Below are 23,722 nucleotides of genomic sequence, written 5' to 3'. Positions count from 1 at the left end.
CAGTGAACAGGAATCACTGTGGATTTTTCCGCCCCGAACCAGCCGAGCTGTGAGATTCCTCTCTCCCTCTCTCGGCTGCAAGGCTCCGCAATACGCCTTTGCCCCGGAGTGACGCGAGCGCCGGTTCCAGCGTTCGCATCCCCCCGCTCTGCGGGCTCTCACCGCGCTGACCGCACGCTGCTCCCGTCGCCGCAGGAGCCACCGGAGGGAGCAGAGCCGGCGAGCTCGCCCCGGCTCCGGCGAGGGAAGGGGCCTCTCACCACCGCCCCGTTTAGCGCAGCTGCCCTCGCCGGGGCTGCCGGGGCTCGGCGCGCCGGGCACAGGCAGCTCGGAGCGGGGCAGGGCGGCGGCTCCGAGCCCCGTCAGCGCCGGGCACGGCGCGGCCCCGCCCGGGGAGGGGCGGGGGGCCGGGCGGGACGCGCCGCCTCCTCCACCTGCTGCCGCTGCGCCATCGCCGGCCGGGGGGAGCCGCCGCCCGCTCGTCCCCGCGGGGCCCCTTTGTGCTCGGCTCCAGAGCTGCCTCAGCCAGGCGGCGGCTGCGTCACGGCCCCGGCGCTGCGGCCGCCCAGAGCCACCCGCGGAGGGAGAGCCGCCGCCTCGCCCCCCGCTCCGCCATCGCTGCGCGGCCGCGGCGGAACGACGCGCCCCGAGCCAGGGCCGGCAGCCGCGGCGGTGAGTGCGAGGCGGGCGCTGCCGTGCCGGGCTGCCCCGGGAGCCGGGCGGGGAGGGCGGCGGGGATGGCGCTCCCGAGCGCTCCGCGGGCTGCGGGCGGTGCCGCACCGGGCTGACGTGTCGGGGGTTTGGGGTGCTGCTTTGTGTGCCTGATGTTCCGTGGGTTTTTTTTTTTTTTTTTAAATTTTGATAGTAGAAGCTCTGGTCATCGTACTTCCCAGAACGCCAATACCTAACCGAGTCATAGCGACCAGCACTTTTTTTTTTTTTCCCTTTTTTTTTTTTTTTTTAAAATTTGTTTCTCCCAGAAGATATCTCAGGTCCCCCGAGGGCTGGGAAAAGGTCTGGTTTCTGATATTTTGCATTTCTGTGCGCCTGTTCCTGTGTGTGCCAACAGAAAAATCCCTCTATCCTGGAAGAATGGTGAAACTGGGGAATAATTTCAGCGAGAAGAGCACAAAGCAGCCCCTTTTGGAGGATGGATTTGACACCATCCCCCTGATCACACCCCTGGATGTCAATCAGCTCCAGTTCCCACCTCCTGATAAGGTACAGTAGGCTTTAGTTTCCACCCTGGAGAATCACACCCAAATCTCAGGCAAACAACAAAAGAATAGGTTATGGGTAAAGACCAGCTTAGAAACGACAAGAAATATGGGATGTTTCAAGGCATGCTAGTTCCCTCTAGGGAAAAACCCAAATAGCTAAGCTCATGAAAATCCATTAATGGTGATTTGCATTAAAAATGAGTGTGAAATGTTAGCAGTAAGCACATAGAGATTTTGGTGCTGCTGCATGAAACACATACTATACAAATGTAAGCTTATCTATGCTGTATTGTCGTAGCCCTTCCTATTCTGTATCTTTCTTTCTTGCATCTACAAGGTCCTGTTTGTTCTGTGTGAATAATACCGATTTTCTCTACCCAAAAAATGTCCCCCTGATGTGGGAGTAGAGCCCTGCCTTATTTATCTGTAAGACAGACATAGGCAACAGAGAGAACTTCCATTTTCCTTCTGTGCTTCAGTAAGAGTGCTAACCCCAGACCAGCTAAAATAATGAGATGAGAACAGGCCATTGACGTTTTTCCTTGGTAATTTATTTTGTTCACAAATCTCCAAATAGGTGATTCAGATATCCCGTGTAGCTGGCAGGGGGCAGTCCAATGAGCAGCTTACAGGTTGGAAGGGAAATGTGCTTCCTGCATTCCTCATTAAATGTCTTGATTATTAGGGATTTGATTTTAAAGATTCAGAAAGGTGATGTGGTAGCCTGTAAATATGTTTATTGTCCTCACAGTAAAGAATTCAGTAAGTGCTGCTACATGTGAGGCACACAGGAGTAGGATTTTGTCAGGGTTTTCAGTATCTTGTTTTAATAGGATTCTTACTTGTAATTTCCCACATGCATCTGGTAATAAAAAGCTTTATGGTCTTCATATGGTTTTTATTTTTTGGCCTTGTGTCTTCCACAAGCTGAATTCTACTTCTGATTAAACTGCTAGGTATACATTCCTCCAACCTCAAAAAAATCACACAGTCTTAACCTAGGGTAAAAAATTTTAGCTTGTAAAATTTTTTTCAGTAGAATGTTGCTTGTGGGCAATACAAATAAATGTGTGACCTCCATTTTAATTGCTATCAACACCATTCTGTGTTGTGTGTGGTGACCAGTTGGCAGGCGTAAATGCAATAAGCCATAACAGCTGTTCAGGAGCCTGAGGGTCCATTTTATGCCTTCAGTTACATGGGTGTAAATCTTGTAACTGAGGACAAAATCACACCCTAAGGCTTTAGAACAAGTTAAGTCTTACCGTGTCTGATACATCTGCCAACTGGTGACTGGATATAACCGATTACCAAGGACCAATGGCCAGAGGAATTTGATCTGCTCCTGCACTGCTGAGCAGAAGGCTGACGGAGGGATCTGCATGGTAATAGCTTTAACCTGAGCAGAGCCTCTGTAGAGAACCCAGGGGGTTCTGTGCCAGCCCCTTTGCTCCTACTAGAATGGGGCAGGACTCCACCCACTTGGGTGGCATTTGCCTTGAATGAAAGCAAATGTCCAGCTAAGCTAGAAACTTAAATAAAGGAATATGTGATCGGTTCTTCTACTCTCCACTGTCCAGTTGTATATAAGCTTTCTTTTCCTTTTGCAAACAGAGGGGGAAAATTAAATTCATTGGTCATGCTGGTGTCTTTCTGTAACTGGGTAGTCATGTCAGTGTCTCTTTACTGGTTGCTAGAGAATCAAAGGCAGGAGCAGAACAACTGATGTGAAAAAAAGAAACAATATTAAGAAAAGATTGACACACAGATCAAATTCTGAAGTATTCACACACTCATGTATAATGAAAAGGAATATATACTTCATATATCTATGCTTATTATTCACTTGCAAGGTTCCACCATGGCAGTGAAGCATAACTTCTTCAACAGTAGTGACTACAGCACTAAGGATTTGATGATTTTGACAGTTTCTAAATTAAAGGGATGAAGTGATTTAAATTCATATTTAGATATGTTAAACAAAAGAAGACATTACATAACCAAGCAGTTAGAACTGTACATTCAGTGTCAGCTGAATGTGATTTGAGTTGCCTGAGATTATGCAACATAAAGGGGGGAGGAAGGGAACTATAATGTTAAAAAGCATTCCAGAAATCATCAGGCAGTTAACTTCCACGATGCTGTTGGGCAGCTATAAAGTTAAATAGGTAATAAGTACTGTCTTACTGATTATAGCTGAAAAGAGGTACTTTTAAATAAGTAGTTTTTAAACGTATGTCATGAGCAAATATGTGTAATACTGTGAAAATGTCTAATAAACTTTATGGTACTGAGTCTAGGTACAGTTACACATTCTAGGTACCATTCAGGGAAGTGAGAAGAAGGGAACTCAAAGCTTTTGTCACTTCAGTGTCTGGCTACCTGAAGTGTCACTGTCTTCAGTTCAGAAAGATGGAGAGAGATTATTTACAAGGGGATGTAATGACAGGACAAGGGTGAGTGGCTTTAAACTGTGAGTAGGTTTAGTGTGAGGGTGCTGAGGCCCTGGCACAGGGCCCAGAGAAGCTGATGATGCCCGATCCCTGGAGGAGTTCAAGGCCAGGGTGCATGGAGCTCTGAGCAGTCTGGTCTAGTGGAAGGGGTCCCTACCCATGGCATAGGGTTGGAACAAGATAACCTTTAAGGTCCCTTCCAACCCAGGCCTTTCTGGGATTAATGTATTTGCTGTTAATACCACGGGCTGTGCTAAAGGTAGAATTTGGTTCTCAAAAATCTAAAAGAGTAGATATTTATTACTTGGAAGAACAGAGGAAATTGAGCAAATTGTAGTAGCACCATCACTGCAATAAACTGTACCCTAGCTTGAGAATGATACTTGGAAAAAGTTCCTGAAAAATGCAGAAGACAAAAATGAGGCAAATAGGTTAGGTATATGAAAATTTCGTATGATTAGAATGCCTAGGAGAACACTAGAGTTACAACTGACGTAATGAATTCATTTTGGGAATACAGGTAAGGTGCTAAATTGTGTAGCTTGGGGCAGTAGTTCATAGCAAGGAATAGACTGAAGAGCCTTGAAGAAATCTCATTAACACAAGGGTTCGTGTGTATCTTGCTGCTTGCAGCTGATAATTCAGAAATTAGATGTTAAAAATAAGAGTGCCAAGGGCCATAGTCTATCACATGGTGAATAGCATACACGGTGAACAGACTACATGGTTTATTTCACTTTTTTTTTTTAACTCAAAATCCTGCCATCAAAGAATATGGCATCATCATCTGCCAGATTTTATGGGTACTCTTCAATAATCTTCTGTTGGTGTCGAGTTTGAAATCCTTGACAAAAATGGAATTTCCTGAAGCAAATGGAGATGGCTATTTTCAAACTATACAAAGTGGGAAGGTCCGGGATTTGGATTTGACCTATCCTTGCCTAGTATAAGAGCAGAGTATCGCCACAGATGAAAAAATTGAACCCTTGTGAAACTGTTGCATAACAAGTCTTCCTGTAGGTTCATCAAAACCACTTTGAGAGGTAAGTCTGTTGATGATTGATAAACTGGAAAAAATAATTAATAATTTAGAGCTTTCAAAGAAGAATTACACAAAGTGGGGATGGGAAAGATATAGTTAAAGAATAATTAAGGGTTTTGTGGCCAGCTTTAGTTGACAGTTTTGTGACTGCTTCTTTTTCTTAAAGGTTGTGGTCAAAACAAAAACAGAATATGAACCTGATCGCAAGAAGGGAAAGTTCCGCACTCCTAAAATAGCTGAATTCACAATCAGCATCACTGAAGGGGTTTCAGAAAGATTTAAGGTAAGCAGTGCCGTGTGAAGATGTTAATGAGTCAGTGTCTAAAATCAATTGCTGATTGTAGTCAGAACTGGCTATAACAGAATGCCTGTTGTGGATATAGCTGGACATGAGAAAAATTAATTCCATGTTATAATTGTTCAGTATGTAACTGTTAGAAGCAAAATCAAATCTTGCAGCATTATTGGTTGTAATCCCTCACTGGCAGATGAATTCTGAAGGCGTTTCTGCCAGTGTGTGGGTGTCAGAGTGTGGCTTGCCAGGGTGTGTGTGGGCTGCACACAGGGAGTGCTCATGGCATGGATAAAGCTCCTGTTTGTGCTGAAGGACAAGAACCACCAGAACATTTATATTCTTTTTGGCTTCTTATTAATCACTGTGGCCAAACCATTCTCTTAAAAGCACTGTCATAGTCCATTATGTATCTTTTATAGTTATAAATATGGCTTGGCAACCTAGGGATATATACCAGAGCTCCTTTGTGTCAGTTCTCCTGGTCCAGTTTAATCTTACGGTTTGGTGATGACTATTACTGTCACATGGCAGTTCAGCAGGAATCTGACTCAGATTGTGTGCACACCCTTATCATTCCCTTCATTAGGCCCATAGGAAACCTGAGAGTTTAACTGGTGCAAGGTTTGAGTATCTTTCCCCCTCCCCACTAGAGGATAGTTTTTCTTGTTCTATGTAATCAAAACAAAGCAGGAAAGTTGGTACTTCAGCTCATGCTCCCCTATTCTTTTAACAGTAAGGTTGCAGGTTTTCAGTTTTTAATTTGGCATCTTACCCAAGGATACCAAAGAATTTTTAAGCAGTAGGCAAACCACACTCTTCAATGCACAAGTACAAATACCTTTGGAAAGCCTAACATTTAGTATGAGGGGAAAATACAGAGCTTTAGTAAAGCTGTGGATTCTCTTTCTCTTGCATTGTTCTAAGCTGTCTGCATGGTAGGAGTTTTAGGGCACACCCCGAGATTTTGGTACTGTTGTGCCTGAGCAGTGCTCTAAAAGCTGCCCAGGCCCAAGCTGACCTTCAGAAGTGTATATGCAGCTCTCAGTGGAATCAGAGCATGCTAAACAAACAAAATGAAGGCTCAAGGAGGGATTAGACTATATTTGGAAAGGAACTTTGCAGAGTGTTGCTGCGACAAATGTTTTAAGTGCCATTCACCTGGTGGAGTCCTCAGCCTTACAGTGAAGCGTGCAGGTTCTCAGTCAGCTGTGTGGGGAACCACCCCAGACAGACAAGATGATGTGATATTATGGGATGTAATACAGTCTTACTAAGGAGCTAAGAAACCTAGCTCTAGCTTTTCCTGTTCCTTGGTTTGGAGCAAGGACATCCCATTCCTCAAGGAAAATGCTATTTTCTGACTCACATTCACTCTTAATCCTCCCGGCACCATAGTACCAGTCCTTGAGAGTAATCCCCTTCCTCTCAGGTGAGGGTAGGGCAAAAGCAAATGGACAGCTCAGAACAAGGAGAGCTTATGTCTGGCTGTCTTTGTGCGTGTCCTGCTCACACCAAGGTGATTGGAAAATGCTTACTAGATTGTAGAAAGAAAGGACAGGCAGTTTTTAGTTGGAGTGCCCTGATAGGACTTTGGTTCCAAGCAGCTGAGCAGAGTCCCTACCTGAAGAACTCTGCACTTACAGTTTAGCAGTAGGGCCTAAGGGATTTCATTGCTGGAACATTAAATTGTAGCTAAAGAAGGGTTTTGAATATCTTAGTCACATAAAAGGCTTGTGCATCCTTTTGTAAATCTGGGGGGTTTAATCTGTCTTTGTTGGGAAAGCTGAGCAAAGGAGACTTTACTGAAAACAAATAAATAGCTTGTTGTGATGTTGGGTAGTGTTTTCTAATTTGTGTAGCTGAACACCTAAAAGCCCAAGGATTTTTGCATTGCATTTTTATGTACCTTTGGATGGCATACTTTAATAAAATATCCTTTAGATATTACTTTATGATGATCGCTTCAGGATTAATCTTGCACTAGGGTTGCTAGGTTTTGCTGCTAGGTAACTACTGCATCAGAGAGAGGTTTCAGTAAGATTTGGTATCTCTTGGGAATTGCAGGGTGATTCACACTGTGGCTAAGTCTAGGTTTCCAAAGAAGAGTATGAGGATTGATCAGTTAGGAAAATTTTAGTTCAGTTAATTGAAAAAAATGTTCATGCAGAACATTCAGGTCCTAAAAATGTCCCTTAATTGCTATATAACAGTTCTAGAATTGAATTATGCTGCTTGTAACATTTTAAAGAAAACTGACTAGTTCTCCAGCAAGGATGATGGTTGTATTCACCACTCCCAGTAGTAAATATTACATGAATAGTTGATAATATTTTATAAATATGTAGATGAAAAGTACTGATTATGTGAGGTTTTCTCCTGGGTCCCTATTAATTGTGAACCATCATGTTAACTTCTGCTGTTGATTCTGAGAGAGCAAAAAGATATTTGTTTGAAAATTAAATATTTGTTGTAATTACGAAATGCATTATTTAACTGGTGAGATATTGACTTTGGCTTGTGTTCATGAAAATCTTTCAGATGCCATTTTAATGACTTCAGTATGGTACATCACCAATGCACAAGCTTGCCACAAGACACAGCCTAAGTGGTGTGCTAAAAATAAAGCAAGTCAGTCAGTCATATTTACAAATAATTCACATGTGTATTCTAGGATGTACTTCGTAAATAATGACAAAGCAGATTGCATCTTTGGGATTCAGCGGTGCAGATCATCTAAAGCTGTTCTTGAGAAGTTACACATTTTTAACAAATGCAGTCACCCCAGCATGTGCAGATGTCATGTAGATCATTTAGTGTTTTAACACCTAGTGAATAATCAATTATAAAATGTATTTTTCTGCATTCAATTCACATTACCACAGTTATTATAACAGAGCTGAGAATGTTTTCAAAGAAAGCTGCAAGTGTAATTTTCCTCTATGAAGCCACATTCTGAATTCAAATCAGAATCTCTCAAAAAGAATGTGAAGATTTCCTGATTCTGAGAACCCTGTTGTCTTAACTTATTTTTCTGGCACTAACCACAGCAAAGATGTTATTTTTTCACTTAAGATTATTTCCCATTGAGAAACAGAAGTCTTGCTTTTGTTCTTTGAACAGTGTAGGCTGATGTGGGGAGTTGGTTCTTCACATCTGGAAAGCAACTTGGAACAAGGCAGATTCTTCTCTCTTGTAAATTGTCCACTGTCCAGAGCAACAAAGGCTGAATCACAGCACAGGAGGAAGTTAGGGCAAAAGAAAACTGATGGTCTGACTTAACCAAGGCCAAACCTTTGCCTCCCCCATTGACAGAGCAGTGTTTTTACAGCCTCTAGTTGGATTTTGTAGTGGGATGTCTACTCTGGCACCCACTGATTGGGCTACAGCTGGCAGTTGTGTACAAACACACCAGTTTAAACAAAATCTGTTGTAGCAAAGCATGACTTTTTCTTTCTGTGTTTGAGAAAACCGCAATAAAGAACATTTAGAGGTATTTTGAAAGCAAACACTGGTTTTTCATAATAAATTTCAAGCCCTTAAATCAACCCAAGCTGTGATACGCCTTCAGCCTTTGGTTTCTGTTCAAAGGCAGTTCTGTTCTTCTGGCTTTATCCTTGACATCTCTACATACATCTAACTGCAGAGCCAAAGCCTCAAGCTTCCCCATGCAAACTGTGTACTGTCAAGTAGCAAGTAGATGTTGAAATGTCTGCATGAGGTTATGAAAGAGAAATTGAAACTTCAAGATCAGTTCTCACAGTTTTACCTGGTCATTTTAAGACTGCAGAAATGTATGCAACATATATCTAACTGTTCAGGGTTTTTTTCTGTCTTAAAAGGGGCATCCCTCAAACTTGTTTCTACCTCAACACTTTTGTACCTCTCCTTAGTAATGCCAGTGATTTTTATTGCTGCAAGAATAATCAGAGACTAGAAAAACAGTTCTGTTTGCTGCTGTGTAATTACTTTGTGTGTTGAGTAGCTCTTTGCTCCCACTTGAAACGTCTGTTAAGAGCAGGAGATATCAACTGATTTCTGTACAGGTATCACTTCCTTAAGTAGATTCTGTGCCTGTCACAGGAGAAGTACTCTTCTAGCACTCTGTCACTAGTAGTTCTGTTTCTCCAGTGGAACTACTCACAGGATTAAAGTTGCTCAAAAGTGTGTTTGGCTGGCTTTAAGTTTTTTTCATTACAACTTCAAATAAGAAAAATAAAGGAGGTGATTCTTTCAATGTAACAATTATTTTAAAACAATTGATGTAAGTAAAGGCACTGCATGGCAACTGTCACTTTTTTAATGTTTCATCGTATTCTCTGATATGACATTGACAATCCTCCTGCTAAATTTTTAGTTGAAAGGAATTTTACAGTCAGAGCTGTAAGATTTAAGTAGAGTGGATGCTTAACACAGCTCCCCTGCTATAAGTCAGGTGTCCTCTGCCACTGTCTCCCTTAGAAATCCTTTTAGTGGAACAGAACCAGTCACACAGGTGACACAGATGATGTTTGGATCTCTCCAGATGCATCACTTAAATAGTTTCTTTCCTCTTCCGTAATAACATTATGCAGCCTTTTTCCTGGCCTCAGTAATATCTTCTGGGTTTGTATGGGAAGGCAGTAAGGTTCTTATCTTGGTGCCACAGGGTTTCTTGAACTGCTTCCTCAGATCCCTGTTTTTAAGAAACACAATATATGGTACTATATGGTACTGTACGATAGATGATGACAGGAATATTGCCATGAGCAGCTGAGTTAAGCTGCAGTTCTAGGATCTCAAGGCCAGTGCCTTGTTAACCTGTTTTTGTGTAACAGTTTGTCCCTCAGGTTTCATTAATCAATTCCCTTGCAGACGGCTCCTGTTGTCTTGCACTGTTGCTGTTAATAAGCTCTGGTTCTGTAGCTTCTTTTCTGTTACTGTTCTGTTACCTCATGAATCTGCCTGCCTTTTTTTGCTGCTACTCCCAGTCATATCAAGGTAAGCATCCAAGACATTCCTGACTTTTTGTCATTTCTGTTTGAGAAGGACAGTGCTTTGATTTCTGCTGCTTTTTCTGTACAATCTGCCCCCGAACTATCACAGTCTTTGAGTGCAAAGTTTTGATGAGAATGTTATGGTGAAGAAGCTGAGTTTAATAGATGGATACCAGTCATACAGCTAAATGTGACATGTAATGTTAGAAGTACTCTCCTGAAACAAGGCATCTGGTTGTCTTTTTGAGTCACTGGTCATCCTGTATATTTCCATAGCAAGTACAGGACACTGCACCGGGCTGTTCTGTGTAATTTGCATTATTCTGTAAATGAATACAAGTCAAACGTTGCATGTATAGATGTAAATGTTCCTGTTTTCTTCCACATTGCCATTTCCCACAAGGTGACCATTTCTTAATCCTTGAGTGTGTAGTTTCAGGCATGTTTTTCATTTAAACTTCCAGGGACAGGCTGAGGTAATAGCAAACAAGGACATAATTTTCCAAAAGCAGTGATAAGTGGAAAGCTGATTTTTGTGTTGTCTAACATGCTGGTAGAGGGCATTGTGTAGCTGGAGATGCAGGATTTTAGTGGAGAGAGGTGAAGTGGAGGTCATGGCCATTAGCAAGAAAGTCAATGCAATGTTTTACGAATTTTTGTCTGTGGGATGTAGCCAGACACAATCTGTTGTAATTACAGGCCGTCTGCCTAAAATTCTCATGTAGTTTAAATTGGATAGCAATGATCTTAATTTCCTGTCCTAAGTGGTTGTGCAGAGTTGCTGTATTTCACCCCAGAGGTCTCTTGCATTTTACTGGTGAGAGCAAAGCATTAATTGGCTATAAATCATTTCCTATGAAAGGTGCTCTGTAAGTGTATGTTTTCACTCTTCTTGTTCAGTGCTGGCAGCAGGTCTGTGCCTCCCACTTTACAAAGCAAACAGAAATGAAAGTTGTGTTCCCAAGAGACTGCAGTTGAAATAGATAATGCATAGATGTAGAGCAGAGATGAGATGTGACCATGAGCCAGTGAGTGATTGACGAGTGAAAATCACTGCATATCTTGTTAGTTCTTCTAATAACAGGAATGCTTCTGCATGAGTTTGTGTGGAAGAAAAAGCACAAAGGAAGGCATGGAGCAGAACAGCACAGTATAAGTGGCTTAATGAAAAAATCTCAGCCAAGAGGAGGCATTAGACAAGTAGAAGTGAAGGCAGAGGAGAAATGGATGGTACCCAGACTTTAGTGGGACAGTGGGATAAAAGAAATAGCAGAATGCATGGAGTTGACAGGAGCAAAAAGGGTAGACTTGTGCATGCCTTGAAATATGACCAGGAAAGGGTGTGAAGAGAAGCGGGCACTGTTGGTGCAGTTGATGAATTTTGCTGTAGTATTCCAGCTTGATTAAAAAGGGAGTCCAAATAAACATTAGTGGAGTGAGGAAGGAGGAGAACTGCAGTAGCCACGCAGAGAAAATATGGCTTGCATTTGAGGCAAAGTAGCATGGACTGATGGGGAAGATCTGCTAGAACTGGTAAAGGCCTTATCACAAGCTGTTTGCATGATAGTGTAGTTGTCAGATATGGTGAGTTTCATTTGTTCAGCTAACTGCTTACAGAGTCTGAAGACAGGTTTTTTTGCTGTGGGTTTGCTTAGTTCAATCATTAGTCATCTCTCATTTCGATTACTCTAATGGCTTCTGGCTAGACGTTGTCCTTCTTCTGCTCTTCACTTACAATCTATTCAAAAATCTGCCACATACATAATATCTTGTCATCTTCTCTGTTCGCTTCATTTTGCTGCCAGATCCCCTTAAATCTAACTTTAAATGTCACACTCAAGATGAAAGCAAAATCACACTTTGAATTCCTAGTTAAAAGAAATGGTTGTTTGTCCTATCTTACAGTTACTTCAAGAAAAGTATTTTAAAACCCCATCACTCTTGAGGTGTGACAGTTACCTTGGAGTTCTGCAGGATATATGTGGCAGTGAATGATCACAGTAATTCACAAGATTTCTGCTTGTGAATGTACTGTGTGGGGTCCTGCATTGCCAGCTGGCTACCACAAAAAAGATTTTCCTTCCAGAAGAAGGGAAGTAGTGCTCATTCATGCATTGCAGCTGCTCCTGCCTGAGGGAGAGGGCAAGTTTTGAGTAGTGTGCTGGTAAGAAGAGAATAACTTTAGTTTATAGCAAGTGTGCAAATCTGCTTAGAAGAAAGCAATAAAATGACAACTTTTGGGTTGCTTATGGTCTGAAGAGCTGCTTGTTGCTTTCTCTTTTTTCATGCTTTTATTTCTGAAAAGCTTCTAGGAGGAGAGGGCTCAGAGGGTGAGGCACAGAGGTAGGGTTGCACTGTGTTAGTGCAGGGAAAGAAGCTGACTGCCTCAGGTTCGGAAGTGGACATGGGGATCCGACCATTGTGGACCCGACCATTGTGGACCATCAGTGGTGGATTATTATGAGAATGAAGAGAAATGGCTATTAGAAGAAAGAAAAGGATTTTCAATTTAAAAGAGAGAAGTGGATTGGATTAACAAGTGATGGCAATCACCTTGGAAAGAAATCCATTGCTGTGCCATTTTCATCTGCAACTGTCTTTAAATAGAAGTTACTCGTATCCTGAAGGATGGTAAGAGAAGGGAGCTTTTCTCCTAATAGGAAGGAGACAAGAGCTTACTTGATTAGGGATTTGCAAATGGAGTGTGATTGCAAATCATTGGAGATAATGAGAGTAAAAATTTACATGTTAATACCAAAATTAGTAACATCAGGAAATACAGTAAGTGAGAGAGAAAAATCTGTGAGATTTTTCAAGCAGGACCCCTGAGAACTCTTCCCATGACTTACTGTGTGGCAATGGAAGAACTTGTACAAACAGTGAGAACTCACAGCTCCAGAGTGTCACTGAAAACAGGTCTCAACAAATCATCCCTGAGGCCATGGCTTTGCTACTTGCCAGGCTCCAGCAATCAACATAACACTGGGCTTTTATCTTCTTTTAAAAAACAGTGACTTCTCATAGCAGTTTTGCAGCTTTGAAGAGTGATCCTGCAGCAGTTGTGGAAATACAGTTTTTTCTTACTATCTTAACATTTAGTCTCAATTACAAAGCAGCTTCTTAGTGTATTGTCTCAGTATGTTCTCAAGACCTCATCTCTATGTCAGAATGGTTACAGCTGGGAAATAATGTTACAGTTCTACTACCGGCTGCTAGTGCAAGGGCCAGGAAATATGGTTAAAATACTTCGGCACTTGAGAATATTTTTCAAAACATTTTAAACTCTTAGCTCCTATCTGTGGTGGAGACAAATATGAGCTGAGTTGATCTGTGCCATAGCAGTTCTGCCTGATGCCCTTGTTCCTAAAGGGAGCAACCTTTGCTGAAAGCTGTGTGGAGTCAGAGCCTGACAAAAAACCTATCAGAAGGGCTGAGCTAGGCATAGCTGGGCCAGGAGTGGGGATGTATATGTGAGTGTTATGTTGTCTGTTATTAAATTGGGCTACAGAGAATGACCAGAAAGGAAGGTGAAAATGACCTTTTTCTCTTGGATTCATGTAGGACATACTGAGGCACGTGAGATATAAGGAGAACATACAAGGTTGGCAAGACAGAGTGAGCTATCCATGTTCATTTTTGTGTATGCAAGCAAATAATAAACTTGGAGAAAGACTAATTAGAAACGAAAATTGTTATCAATGTGAAGTTTTCAGAAATTAATTAGGAATACTTTTTTTTCTTTTTTGTGTCCAGTGACTGTTTTGAAACTGAACATGTTGCTCCTATTAACCAGAAAGGTCCTTTACTCCATGTCTCATTTCAGTTGTTATTGTTACATTAATATCTACATTTCTCCTGCTAAATTACTTTTTGCCCTGCAGTTTTCCTTGCCTCTATTCCAGCCTTCCATTTTTCTGCCTATTTTCTTTCTGTCAAAAGTCCTTACTAAATCCTTGGCTTCAGCAACACACAATACTCAACCTTGTTTCAGCCAGGAAATACAGCACTTGCTGTTGTCTGCCCATGATGAGATTTGCTTTCACAGGATGAGAAGTCCCTTAAGTTTACTGTTGTCCTGAAATGTCCTAAAACCACTGCCACACACAGTTTGCAGTGTTGCAAACTCTGTTAGTTCAGAGGTTTATCAAAAGGTGGGTGTATTGTGGTTGTTTTCACTAAGAGGCAAAGTTAAAATTTTTTGTTCTTTTTGCTTTTTCAAATACCAGATTATTCTTGTTTCAATTAATTGATCCTGATACGCCTAAGTTCTCTTTTCAGGAGGTGTATATAGCTGGTTAACTCATCTTACTTAAAAATTTAGATCATATTATGCTTTGTTTTAAAAAATGAATCATATAATCTTGTTTGTGTTTATTACTGTTTCTTATGCTGTAGCACATGTCTGCTTCTTTCTAAATTGCCAAAAAGAAAATTCATCTCAGTCACTTTTGTTGTGCAATCTCCATGACCTACTAATATGTCTATCAGTATAAGTTTTAGAATAATAAAAACACACATCTGGGATACTCTCCCAGGTAATGAATGCTATTTGTTCAGTTCACACGTTCCACAAAAATGGGTCTGAATTAGAGAGCTCTGTACTGTAACTGCTGGACAAAATCTTGTGCTTTCTCTTGTCAATGGGTGATGTAATTCTAAAGGTAATCCTGTCCTGTGACACACCAGAAGGCTGCTGGTCTCCAGCTGTTCAGAGTGTGTACCTGGGAAAGGTTAGCTTGATACTGACACTGATTTGCCTTAAGGTGTGTCTTGGACTTCTCTGCAGCCCAGGTTCAGGGGCAGAGAGGTACTGAAGGACATGGTGAAAAAGCCATACAAGGCTGTCTGTAATGGCTTCTCTGTGAGCACTGTGAAACAGGGGCCACATAACTCCTGGAGGCCAGCCCAGTGTTGAACGTTATATATTTCCCCACAGATCTGGCAGTGAACTACTCCTGTACAGGTTCTGTGTGATGAAGTAGTACTGTTTCAACCTATACATGAACCAAGAATGCAGACTGTGGTGTAACTATCCCTAAATTCAGAGCAGGTGCAACAAACTCTGATCTTAACAAGAGAGGGTAGACATTGCATTCTCCATGCCCTGCAAGTCACCTCTGGATGACACCTGTGCTAACTTATCACCTGACTCCATTCTTGGACAGGCACAGGGAAAATAACCATGCCTATCAGCCGACATAAACTAGACTTAGGCTTATATCATCCACTTACTGAAAAAACAGCAGACACAAAGCTACCTTGGCATGTCCTGGCCTCATGTGCCTTGAACAGAAATGCAGTCAAAAAATGCCTTGCAGTACACAGGCAATGGGCCACTGCCCAAATGATCCTCTTACTCTCCGAGAAGGGCAGGGTAGAAGCACTTACATGATGCTTTTCTGTTCTCCCTGAATAATTAAGTAGCTGGGTTTATCCTTTGCTTGATTTTACTGTAAAGTGCATTCACAGCTGACTTCTGCTGCCTTGCAGTAACAAGCAGCAATAGAATAAGCAGTGCAATACTAACATAAGCATGTTTTATTTTTCTTTACAGGTAACTGTGCTGGTCCTTTTTGCCCTTGCATTCTTAACATGCGTTGTATTTCTGGTAGTCTACAAGGTGTACAAGTACGATCATACCTGTCCAGAAGGATTTGTTTTCAAGGTAAATTGCATACCCATTCTAGAAAAACAGTAGAGTATGTAATATTCTGTGTTGTTTTAGGCATAACCTTGATTAAGGTATGCTGTATTGCATATATTTGGTGTTTCTTTACATAGGTTAGTGTGCTTCCTGCTATGCACAATACTACTATGTACTATTGCACAATATATAATAGTGTTATTTTACTAATGCTGTAAACATGGAACATATAGCAAAAGTCTAAACGCTGGTGTCTTTCAGACTAACTTCACCTGCAGCTGTCTGGACAAAGCCCTCATTTATGGATCATACAGTTTAATGTTGCACGTTCCTTCAGATTACTGTGTCTTAGGAAATAAGAAAATGATAAAGTGTGGAGAAAAAAAAATCTGGAATATGTGTCAAAGAAAAAGTAGAGTGATGTTCTCATTAGGAGTAGTAGAGTTACTTCAGGGTTATTTTTGTAGGAAGAACTTCTTGTTCTAGAACAGTGACCTCTGAGCCCTACTGCCAAAGTGATGCCAAAAAAGGGAAAACACTTTTTGTAAAAGATTTACTGTAAAAAATACTGGTTCTAACCAAAAGGGAGGCTGGGCTCACTTTATTTGTGAGATGATGGTGCTGGCTCCTTTGCTATGACCTGGGCTGAAAGTCAGAAAAGTAACATTGACTTCCGAGTTGTAAATTTAGCAGAGCTGAACTTGGCTGTAATGAGGTAAGGAAAGTAGCAGTGATAATGGCATTCTTCCCTTTAATTTTTTAATAATATTTAGTCACGTAATAAATCAAATGGGTACCCAGTACAGACTTCAAAAGGATTTAAGAAGGGATGACTGCCTCAGCACTCCTCAACAATTCTGTTCAAGACTTTATCTGTCACGTCAAGCACAAGTATCTTACAAGAATCTAGTCCAAAATTACAATTAGTGAGACCTTTCTGGATTAATTCAGGTTCAAGCATTCCATTGGTTACTTCTTCCCCTTTGTTCAAGGGCAAGAGTGGTTAGAATATTTAGCTGTAACTCAGGAGATCCATCTTTTGGTTCTGTTGTTGGCTTTTTGTCTCAGGCACTGAAGCCCCTCTTGTATTCGTGTCTCAGGGGACAATAGGCCTTTCTTCCCCCTAAGCTTTCTCTTGGCATTGAGCAGTTTGGAACATGGACTGTTACATTCCTTTCAAGCCTGTCTTGATGTGATCCTGACTTGGCAGGAACAGCCAGTTACACGTTCCCGTGTGAGTCTAGCAACAACCTCCTGCTTTTGCCTCCTTTCACACCAAGTTGTCCCCTCCTTTGAGTTGCAGCTTTCTGGCTTCTTGTGGCTCTTCTTGCCAGTATCACAAATACTTAAGGAAAGAACACTTTCTCATTTTTCAGTTATATATTTCAGTTGCCCTGTGACCAGAGTCTGGTTGTGTCTCTTGGGTCTTGTGCTTGGGACAGAAGTTAGGCAGAACATCCCATAGCTCATGCTCTGTTTATAGGGTGCAGCACATACATAGGGCTGCATCATGGTTACTCTCTTGGTGGTTTTATTGGAGCTGATAGTTTGTTTCCAGCTGCTTGATGGCATAATGCCAGGAGAGACACCATCTTTGGTCATGTAACTCTTTTAAGAAAGAGTTCTACAGGATAAGGATGTTTACACAAGACGTGAAAACTGACACTGTTAAGATGACTTTGTATTTATTTGTGTATTTTTTTAGTAGAGCCCATGATATGTGATGGCATAGCTTGGCACAGATGTCCTAGGAAACAGGAAGTCTGTCACCTTCTGACCAGTGTCTCTGTGGACTGGCTTCCTGTTTCAGGTGGACTCAACATCATTCTCTGGCCTGGATATTCCCAGGTTTTAGATGCTGATGTGATTTCCTGGTTAAGGGCAAAGGTGTGCCTGCCTCAGGAAGCCTGGTACTGCAGGAATCTCTGCATAAAGGCTGAGCTAACCACAGCTCTGAGTCAGACTCACTCTCCTCTGCTTTGATGCTCTCATACATGGAGCAGTTCCAAAGGTTTCTGCTGTACTACGCCTCCAGGGCATGAAGGTATGCTTAAAAAGGTGCTCGTTTTCCTTTGTACAGCAGTCTTATTTCTGTGCTTGCTTAAGCTTTCTGAGACAGCCTTTGTATTGCTGCTGTGCAGATTGCTTCTCTGGAGCACTCATCAGAACCTATTGGTGAGACTCACCACAAAGACCTGAGTGCACTTACATCCTGAAGAATGTCCCCAGGGTTTCAGTATGTTCTGTACTGGATCTGTTACCCTTCAGCTTTTGCTGCCAAAGCACCTGCGTTCTGACAGACTTGTGGACAATAGAACAAAGTCATTTCAGTACATAGAAGATCCTACCATCATCTGTTAAATTACTGACCCAGCAAAGTTAATGTGACAGAAGATATTATTTGTAAGTGAGTACCACTGGGGTCTTCATGTCAAAGGAACAAAAGGAATCCTCTTAATTCAGCCAGATATAGACAAACCACCAGGGTTTTCTTTGGCATCAAAGGTCATAACCTGTAACTAATTTCCAAAATAGAAGGGTTGTGAAAAAAAGACTGGCAAGTCACTCTTGGAGCATCCCAGTTTCTCCTCATGGCCTTCCTTCTTCTCTCACCTGGGAACCATGGAAACAAAATAAAAAGGATGGAAAATAAGTATTCTGCATAGCTGAAAGTCCCAGGCAAGTGGCAGGGTAAGAAGCAGCAGCAGCTCCCATCACTCAGTCACTGAGTGCTGCATGGCTTGCCTTGACTGGAACTAAACCAAGGGGCTGTCCTTAGGCAGTACACAAGGGGCAGTGAGTAAAAGGAGATGTTTTCCCATCTCTTCTAGAATCATGAAATCCTGGGAGCAAAATTGCAGTCAAGAGGGAAATTGATGTGTGTTTCTTTAGGCTCTTCTGTCAGATATTTTGCATGTTTGTGACTACAAGCCTCTCCCCCACAAAAAAACCCAAACCATTACTGAGTCATTTTTGCCTGCTACAAAGCAAATTGCTTCTGAAGGCAGCACAAGATTCTGTAGGTTTTTTCCAGACTGTCAGTAATCTTAGCTTGTCTTCAGCTCTAATAATTGTATTTGCTTGAATTTCCTTGGGAGATTTCATGAGTTCAATGGATTGTGTTCCTTTCCCCACTTTAAATATTTGTGATTGTGATTATATCCCATGACTGAGTGAAATAATCACTACAAATATGTCTGTGTCTATGTGCTTCTTAGTCATTTTATCACATCAGAAGTAGTGAAAGTTATCCCAGATAAAACATGGATAATACTTCCAGAAGATGACATGGTTGATGTAAATGAATATGTGCATATCAAATAGCTCTATTCCCTATTCCTGGATTATGTTTTTTATAAATCTAGGTCTCAGTCTTGCAGCTGGCAAATACATTGACTATAAGCATGGAAAAACCTCTGTTGTTTTACAGTGCTGAACACAGGTGCTGTTTAGCCAGGGTTAAATCCCATCTGCTCTGTGGTGCTCCTTCAATAAAACTGGGAGGGAGGCTGGCCCTGGCTGCTGCCTTGACAAAAGATTACAGATAAAGGGAACCAGGGTGGCTGTGGAAACTCTGGGCACTCCTGGGAGTCTGACACACTTCGAGGCTTCTGTCACATCGACAAGTTTGAGCCAGTGAGGTGCTGACTGTGGGAGGGCTGTTAGTCTTGTGACAGCCAGGCATCTTTGAGCCATCAGATGTGCCACATGGTTGCACTCATCAGGGGCAGGCAGGTTCTGACTACCTGTGGGCCTCTCTGTTTTGGCAGGTATCCCTTTCTTCTTTTCTACCTTCTGATGATTTCTTACATGCTAGCCTTTTTAGGAAGCAAAATCAGTATTAAGCCATGACAGTGTGCTGGGTCTTCACCCATCTTTTGCTTTATGACTTAAAACCATTTGAAACTGTTGTTACTGGTGCTTATTTATGCCTTTTGACAAAAGGCAACTCAGAAGTAAATGTGGACACTTTTAAGGTAGAATCTGGTCCTGAAACCCATGGAATTTTTCCATGTGTTTTTCTGCTGAGGAATTCCCAAAATAAAATTTTCTTTGCTGAGTAGAAGAACAGTAGCAGTTCAAAGCTGCTGTGCTGTAGTATTATAAATTTTAGTCCTCTGATGCTGGAAACAAAAAGACCAAATATCCTACTTTTTTTTTAAATAGCCAGAGTAGAAATGACTAAATTACTTGTTCCTCAAGCTGCAGCTACTTCTAGCTTACAAGAGTCAATTCAGTTGCTAAGGTGACTGCCCTAACATGTTGAAGTATAAGGCAAGACTGCCTGGACTGGCCAGTGTGGCAAGAGGACCTGCAGAGACCCCAAGACCTTCTGGGGCAAAACCTGGGGGTCACAGTGTATGTCTCAATAACTTTTTTCTTTGGTACAATGAGCTCTGTAGGCTTTTCCTGCACCGTGACTGGAAGAGTTCTTGGATGGTGATACATGTGACAAACCCACTGCACAGGCACATTCACTTGGCTTTTAAGATGACAGCAAAATGGATTTGACTTTTATTGTACTCTCTAAATTATCTATTTCACTTTCCAAAGCTCTGAGCATCTAGCAGGTTCTATTTAGTGCCCTTAGTCTTGGGAAGTGAAATAATGTAGTCTCACAGCTCCAGAGAGCTTTCTAAAAGCCTGCTGTTGGCTACATCTTTCTCACAATCAAGAGTGAAGTATTTTGTATGTGTGTACACACTTGCACATACGCTTGGCCACCCACAGAGTTTTCCCTATAATGTGTGAACTACTGGGCCGCAAAACTGTTCATACCTTGGCACCTATATATCTGTATTAATTTCTGTCCCCCAGACTGCAAACACCAGGGCAAATTGCCTGAAGTTAATCTAACAGTAGGATACTAGCAGCTGTAATTGTAAACCAAACAGTTGGAATTTGGTGGGCAGGAATAAAAAGCAAAATGTGGCTGGAACTGGAGATGGAATACTTTTAAAAATAATTTTAAGCAAGCACATTTCTTGTATGCTAATTATTCTGGCATATAAACCAAGATTGGTCTTCCTGGCAAATGCATTGAGTAGTTGAAGGATTGCAGGGAAGAACATTTTGTACACAGGACAATTGCTAACATAGTTGATTGCTGTATGCTGCATCTTGACTCACGGATTAAGACTAAAAGGAAAAGGTGAAAAAAACCCTAACCTGATTAATGTGTGTGTGTGTGGTGGGGGGCTGTATCTGAAATCTAAGCAGTGGATTTTCTTTTCAGAACAATCAATGCATTCCAGCTGGGTTGGAAAACTACTACTCTGAACAAGACTCCAGCGCTCGAGGGAAATTTTACACAGTCATAAACCACTACAACCTGGCCAAACAAACCATCACGCGCTCCGTGTCCCCGTGGATGACAGTACTGTCAGAAGAGAAACTGTCTGAACAGGAGACTGAAGCTGCTGAGAAATCAGCTTAGTATCATAAGCTCATTATTAAAACTATGTCATTTGAAGGTAACTAAGGGACTTCAAGGAACTTTTCATTAAATATAATTATGGATAATTTAGAGGTTACTCATGTTTATGGTGTAACTGCTTCTGTTTGCTGATACTGCTTTGCAAAAGAAAAGAAAAAACTGAAAACAAAAACTTGCTGCAGAACATTCATGGGCATAACCCCAGGTGCATATCAGCATTGCTGTAGAGCTTTGACACCATTTTCAACATTAAAAAAAAATCCAATGTTAGATATGTTCTTGCAGTTCATTGGATACTGATAGATTTTGTCACTGGATTTTCAGGGCTTGGACCTTAGATAAATCATGTGTTCTGTTGTCTGAACAGATACTTAATTTATTAAGTTTTTGAATTCTTTGTCATTTTGCAAACTGAAACACCCCAGCCATAACTAGAGTGATCTCTTGTTTAGATGAAAGCTGTAAGTAATGTTTAGTTTGGACTCAAGCAAGAATGATAGCACTGACATGGGGGCATATTGTAATGACTTGTATGGAGAAGGAAACTGTCAGGTCGCATTTTTCCTTACATTTCCTTTACTGTTTTTTGTAAGTGATAATGAAGTTCTCTGCAACAAGGCATGCTCTATGTTTTCTTATTGCTGTCAACAGGATTTAACTGCATTTCCACTGTGGCTTTAGCATCTTGGTAAGGATGTGCACTGAAACACAAACTAGATAGACATTATGGAAAAACACAGGCAGTTTTAGTGGTGGGTGTTGAGGATAGTGTAAAAAATACACAGTGTTCCGGATGTTCTAATGAGAAACTACATCTTTTGATCATAGTAAAGAGACAGAAAGCCTATTCACAGTACATGTAGTCCACTGTGTCATTTGTTGGATACAGCTGAAGGAGTAATATGTCTAAATTTTCTCATGTATTACATTCACATTTTCCCTTTTTATTAGTTAGAAAGCTTTCTGTTTAAGTATGGTTTGCAGTTTGATACTTTTAAAAACATGGAACATCACAAGTGAAACAGTAGTGTATTAGGTACCACAACTGGCTGTTAGAGCTCCATGTGAAACAGAGTGAAGAGTAGAACTGTTTGTGTATGGCTTGGGAGGGGAAAAGACGTAGAAGAACGTAGTATTGTGGATGCACGTTAAAGTTCCATTGTAATTACAAACTTACATATTCTTTGTGTGAAATCATGTTGTCATTTTTATTATAAATCTTAAATTACATTATAAAAAGATCTTATTAATTTAACATACAAAAGTGTGTGAAGCATCTGAGCAAGCTGCCTTTTTATTCATGTAACTTGAATGGGACAAGGGAGAGTGGACATGTCAAAAGTTCCTTTTTCTTTGGTAGAGTCTGTATAAAAATTAAGGGAAAACATCAGTATAGTCTGTTTCTCAAAATCTACAGGAGAACAAATGTGATCAGCTCTGTTTTTCTCCTGCAGAAGCCTGTCATCCCAATATGGTAAAAATAACCGTTATGACTCAATGCTCTAAATTTGAATAGGAAATGTGCATTACACAGTGCAGCTGTAAAAGGCTTTTTATTAAGTCATCATATGTGGAATGCCTAAGAAGCAATAAACTATAATAAGCTTATGTTAAGATCTTTAAAACATACCATGTTTACGTTTTCTAACAGGCATTTGCTTTATTGAACATAATTAATTCATGTGTAACTTTTGACATTTTCACTCTGTGCAGAGTAAAGAATAAGAATGATGGTGCCTGTTGCATAAAATGTACAGAAATATACATTTCAGAAGAGAGGTAGGAAAACACACACATTTCATGTCAACGTACTTGTAGAGGACATTCAGATTTTGTAGAATGGAAACGTTTGTTTCCCAAGACTGTCCTAAATAGAAATGATTCACATTACATCTCCTCCCCTTAAATTTAGGACAATAAAAACTTTAATGCATAAGTAAATACTGATGAGAAACAACTTTTTTTTCTCCTTGTAAGAATAAACAATAAAAATTAGTAAGCCTTATGCTCTAGGAGAAACAGATTGTTTATGCTTCTTGAAGACAAAACCATTTTCCCTCTGATTTATCTGGAGGCAGTTTATTAAGTCTTACCTACACTTGATTTTGAGACCTTTTTTAGTCAACAAATTGCTCCTAGTTTCAGTACTTTGAAGAGTCTGACTTCAATTGTCTATCCTTTGGGTTTGTTCCAGAACATCTGTTTCATTGCACAATCTGTTTGTGTTGCATTCTCTCTTTTCACTTACAAGTAAAGCTCTTTATCATTATTACTACCATTAGATCAAGCTGATTTCTGAGTCAAGTCGTTTCAAAGGATTAGAAGTAAAGGTCATTTATGTGCAAAGTGATCACTGTGTACCGAAGTGGTGTGATGAAATAAATGCCTGAGACAGTGTAGATGCTTTTGCACAGTAACAGTTTTCTCTTGATCTGGGATGGGAGCTGGACTTTCCACTGCCCAGGTGGGTGGCTGTGACAAAACCAGCATTGTTTTTTTCTTCTGTTAGCTCCGCTCCAGCTTGTAGCTTTCTTCACAGTTCTTTTAAAGACTTTTATGTTCTCCAGAGGGTAAGTGTGGTTTTATGTTTGATACAGGGATTTAAAATGAATGTACTAATGGATATATGCACACACTTATTTATTGGAAAATATTTCT

At 41.0% G+C, this 23,722-nt stretch overlaps 1 protein-coding gene across 1 annotated transcript; it reads left to right on the top strand.

Annotated features, from left to right (window-relative positions):
- The first annotated feature begins 457 nt into the window (after positions 1-457).
- NSG1 (neuronal vesicle trafficking associated 1) lies at positions 458-23,472 on the top strand. Its single transcript, XM_066317256.1, has 5 exons — positions 458-672; positions 981-1,221; positions 4,882-4,998; positions 15,538-15,648; positions 20,864-23,472. Exons 2-5 carry the CDS (start codon positions 1,093-1,095, stop codon positions 21,062-21,064), a joined length of 558 nt encoding a protein of 185 aa, XP_066173353.1. The 5' UTR covers positions 458-672; positions 981-1,092; the 3' UTR covers positions 21,065-23,472.
- Positions 23,473-23,722: the final 250 nt, after the last annotated feature.

This window comes from Sylvia atricapilla, chromosome 4 (genome assembly GCF_009819655.1).
Source record: "Sylvia atricapilla isolate bSylAtr1 chromosome 4, bSylAtr1.pri, whole genome shotgun sequence".
Taxonomy (NCBI): domain Eukaryota; kingdom Metazoa; phylum Chordata; class Aves; order Passeriformes; family Sylviidae; genus Sylvia; species Sylvia atricapilla.
Note: the sequence above shows the minus strand (reverse complement) of the source record. Positions and strands in the feature narration are given on the sequence as shown.

Bases quoted from the DNA above. Each gene is read 5' to 3' on its own strand.
- NSG1 (XM_066317256.1), top strand. From the start codon at position 1,093: ATGGTGAAACTGGGGAATAATTTCAGCGAGAAGAGCACAAAGCAGCCC. The intron at 4,999-15,537 runs GTAAGCAGTGCC...TTTTCTTTACAG, and splicing joins GGGTTTCAGAAAGATTTAAG to GTAACTGTGCTGGTCCTTTT. The intron at 15,649-20,863 runs GTAAATTGCATA...TTTTCTTTTCAG, and splicing joins CAGAAGGATTTGTTTTCAAG to AACAATCAATGCATTCCAGC.